This window comes from Otolemur garnettii, unplaced genomic scaffold, assembly GCF_000181295.1.
Source record: "Otolemur garnettii isolate 467f Iridium unplaced genomic scaffold, OtoGar3 scaffold00233, whole genome shotgun sequence".
NCBI classification, from domain to species: domain Eukaryota; kingdom Metazoa; phylum Chordata; class Mammalia; order Primates; family Galagidae; genus Otolemur; species Otolemur garnettii.
In genome coordinates this window covers 2,022,755-2,025,221 of record NW_003852628.1, presented here as the reverse complement: position 1 = coordinate 2,025,221, position 2,467 = coordinate 2,022,755, and the positions used below count along the sequence as shown (strand labels likewise).

General features: G+C 61.2%; 1 protein-coding gene across 1 annotated transcript; it reads left to right on the top strand.

Annotated features, from left to right (window-relative positions):
• Positions 1-86: 86 nt before the first annotated feature.
• On the top strand, positions 87-2,109 carry LOC100952053 (galectin-7). Its single transcript, XM_023508249.1, has 4 exons — positions 87-92; positions 963-1,036; positions 1,130-1,331; positions 1,937-2,109. Exons 1-4 carry the CDS (start codon positions 87-89, stop codon positions 2,048-2,050), a joined length of 396 nt encoding a protein of 131 aa, XP_023364017.1. The 3' UTR covers positions 2,051-2,109.
• Positions 2,110-2,467: the final 358 nt, after the last annotated feature.

Below are 2,467 nucleotides of genomic sequence, written 5' to 3'. Positions count from 1 at the left end.
GTCATCAGGGCCCGCCCTGCCTGCCTTTATTAAAGTCCCCAGCAGTCTCCCCACCACCAGCACCGTTGTCTGTCCCTGTCTCAGCCATGTCGGTAAGCTCCGTGAGTGCTCTGGGTGCCCAGGCTGGGCAATGTGGGCAGGGCGCTGGGGCCTGGCACAGAGCTGCCTTGTCCACGGAGAAAGGGGCAGGAGTATGTTGTGGGGTGTTCTGGGCTCAGGCATCTGGGCTAACCCTTTTCTCTTCCACTGCTTTCTGCTGGTCTGGGTTCTGGTCGGCCCCTCTGTGGGGTGATGGTCTTCCATCTCCCAGATTCAAGATGTGCCCACACTCTGCTCTTGCAGAACGTCCCCCACAGGACCACGCTGTGTGAGGGCATTCGCCCAGGTACTGTGCTCAGAATTCGAGGTGTCATTCCTTGCCAGGCTGGCAGGTGAGACTCTAGCACCCGGGGGGAAGAGAGGAGGTCCTCAGACTCAGGTGACCCCAATTCATGCAGCCCAGACACGGTGGTCTTGGGGCCATCTCTGCCTACCAGTCTTGGCGTCCCCAGGCCAACTCTCCCTTTCTGAAATCTGATGTGTTCCTTTAGCTGCCCTGTGCCCTTGTGGCTCAGGTCCCCAAGACCCCCTAAGTATGTAGAGTTCCAGGTCCTAGACACAGAGTCCTCTGACTTTCACGTCTGAGTCCCCATAACTCTGGAGATGTGCCTTGAGTCCTGGAGACACCCTGCACGCTGGCAGGCCCTCCCCACTCTGGGAGGGCCCTTTGGTCCTTCTGAATGACAGGGTGCTCTGAACATATTGGGGCTCCTGGGATTGTCCCTCAATTCCCTGGGAACTGAGGGTTCCCGGGGAATTAGGACACCCTGGCCATCAGCAGTGCCATGCCTTGGCAGCTCCCAGACTCTGAAAACAGAGGGCACAGGAGCACAGTGACTTTGGTCTGGCTGGCTGTGTGCCAGGGGCCCAGAGAAACCGTAGGCTGCCTTGGGAACCTGAGCTCCCTAGCCAGCAGCTCACAAGGCTTCCTTCTGTGGTGTGTAACATCCTCAGGTCCCTGTCAAAGAGGGTACTGTGGCTGTGGGTGACCCGGCCCACTGGCCCTTGACGGTGGTCTGGGCACTTCCAGGTTTCACGTGGACCTGCTGTGCTGCGAGGGGCAGGGCGCAGATATCGCCCTGCATTTCAACCCTCGGCTGGACCAGTGCACGGTGGTCTTCAACAGCCTGGAGCAGGGCGCCTGGGGCCAGGAGGAGCGCGGCCAGGGAATCCCCTTCCAGCGGGGACAACCTTTCGAGGTGCTGCTCATCGCCACCGAAGATGGCTTCAAGGTGCGTGTCTGTGACAGGGAGAGGCGCCCCAAGCTGGGTCCCAAGAGCACAGGGCTGGGGGTCTGGTGGCGACTGCGGATGGGCCGCGGAGGTGGGAGGGTGGGGGCGGCGCGGCTGAGGCGGGGCAGGGCGGTCCCCACAGCGCCTCTCGCTCGCGCCTGCGCACCTACCACAGACAGCAGGGCTAGCACCAGGTGAGTAGGAGCTGGGTGCCCGCGGGGTGGCTCTCCTAGTGCTGACGCGTGGCCCTGCCTGCTCGTTCACGCCCGAGATCTGGGCTCTGCGCAAGGCAAGGGCGGGGCTGGGCTGGAGGCCGCTCCCAGGAACTTGTCCTAGCCGGGATCGGTGGCCGCAGACCCTCCACCACCCAGACCTTCGGCGATTTTAAGGCTCTATCGCTAGGCTCCAGGGGCGGGGTACTGGACGGCGAAATACAAATTCTGACATCCCCTCCCACATCTTCAAAAAGCACCTTTTCGTTGTGCCAAGGAGTAAAGTCATTTGAAGTTCGAGTGAGCAGCCCCATTTTCCCAGAAGGGAAACCGAGGCCCAGAGGCATTAAGTGACAGGGTCACACATGTCTCATCCCGCCCCTCGCCCCGCAGGCGGTGATCGGGGACGCGCAGTACCACCACTTCCGCCACCGGCTGCCACTGGCGCGCGTGCGCCTGGTGGAGGTGGGCGGGGACGTGAAGCTGGAGTCTCTGAAGATCTTCTGAGAGGCTGCCTGGTGCCCGAGAGCTGGTTGGGGGGGTCTTGAATAAATCGTCAGTGTGTAGCGCTCCTGTGTCCGTGTCCGTTTTGTATAGATGAGAAAACTGAGGTTCAGAGAGGCGAAGACACTGACTGGGGGCCACACAGCAAATCCATTGCCAAGGCGGGATTTGAACCGACATGTGCTTGGGACTGTTTCCATCCGGGAAGGCCCTAGGAGGGTCGCCATCTGAGGGTCTCGAGGGCAAAGAAAGCCAGGTGGGGATGTGAGTGCAGCTGGGCTGCTGGGGTTTGGGGCGAGGAAGGGCTCATGGCATGCCTGGGTTCCCCGCCGGGGAGTTGATGGACGCCGAATGAGTCCCACTTTTCTGGTCATACACCCAGAAGGGGGAAGGGTATTTACAGGTCCTCGGTCCCTGTGT

Excerpts from the sequence above, each read along its gene's own strand:
- LOC100952053 (XM_023508249.1), top strand. Across the intron at positions 1,037-1,129 it reads TCACAAGGCTTCCTTCTGTG|GTTTCACGTGGACCTGCTGT; the intron begins GTGTGTAACATC and ends GGGCACTTCCAG. Across the intron at positions 1,332-1,936 it reads CCACCGAAGATGGCTTCAAG|GCGGTGATCGGGGACGCGCA; the intron begins GTGCGTGTCTGT and ends CTCGCCCCGCAG.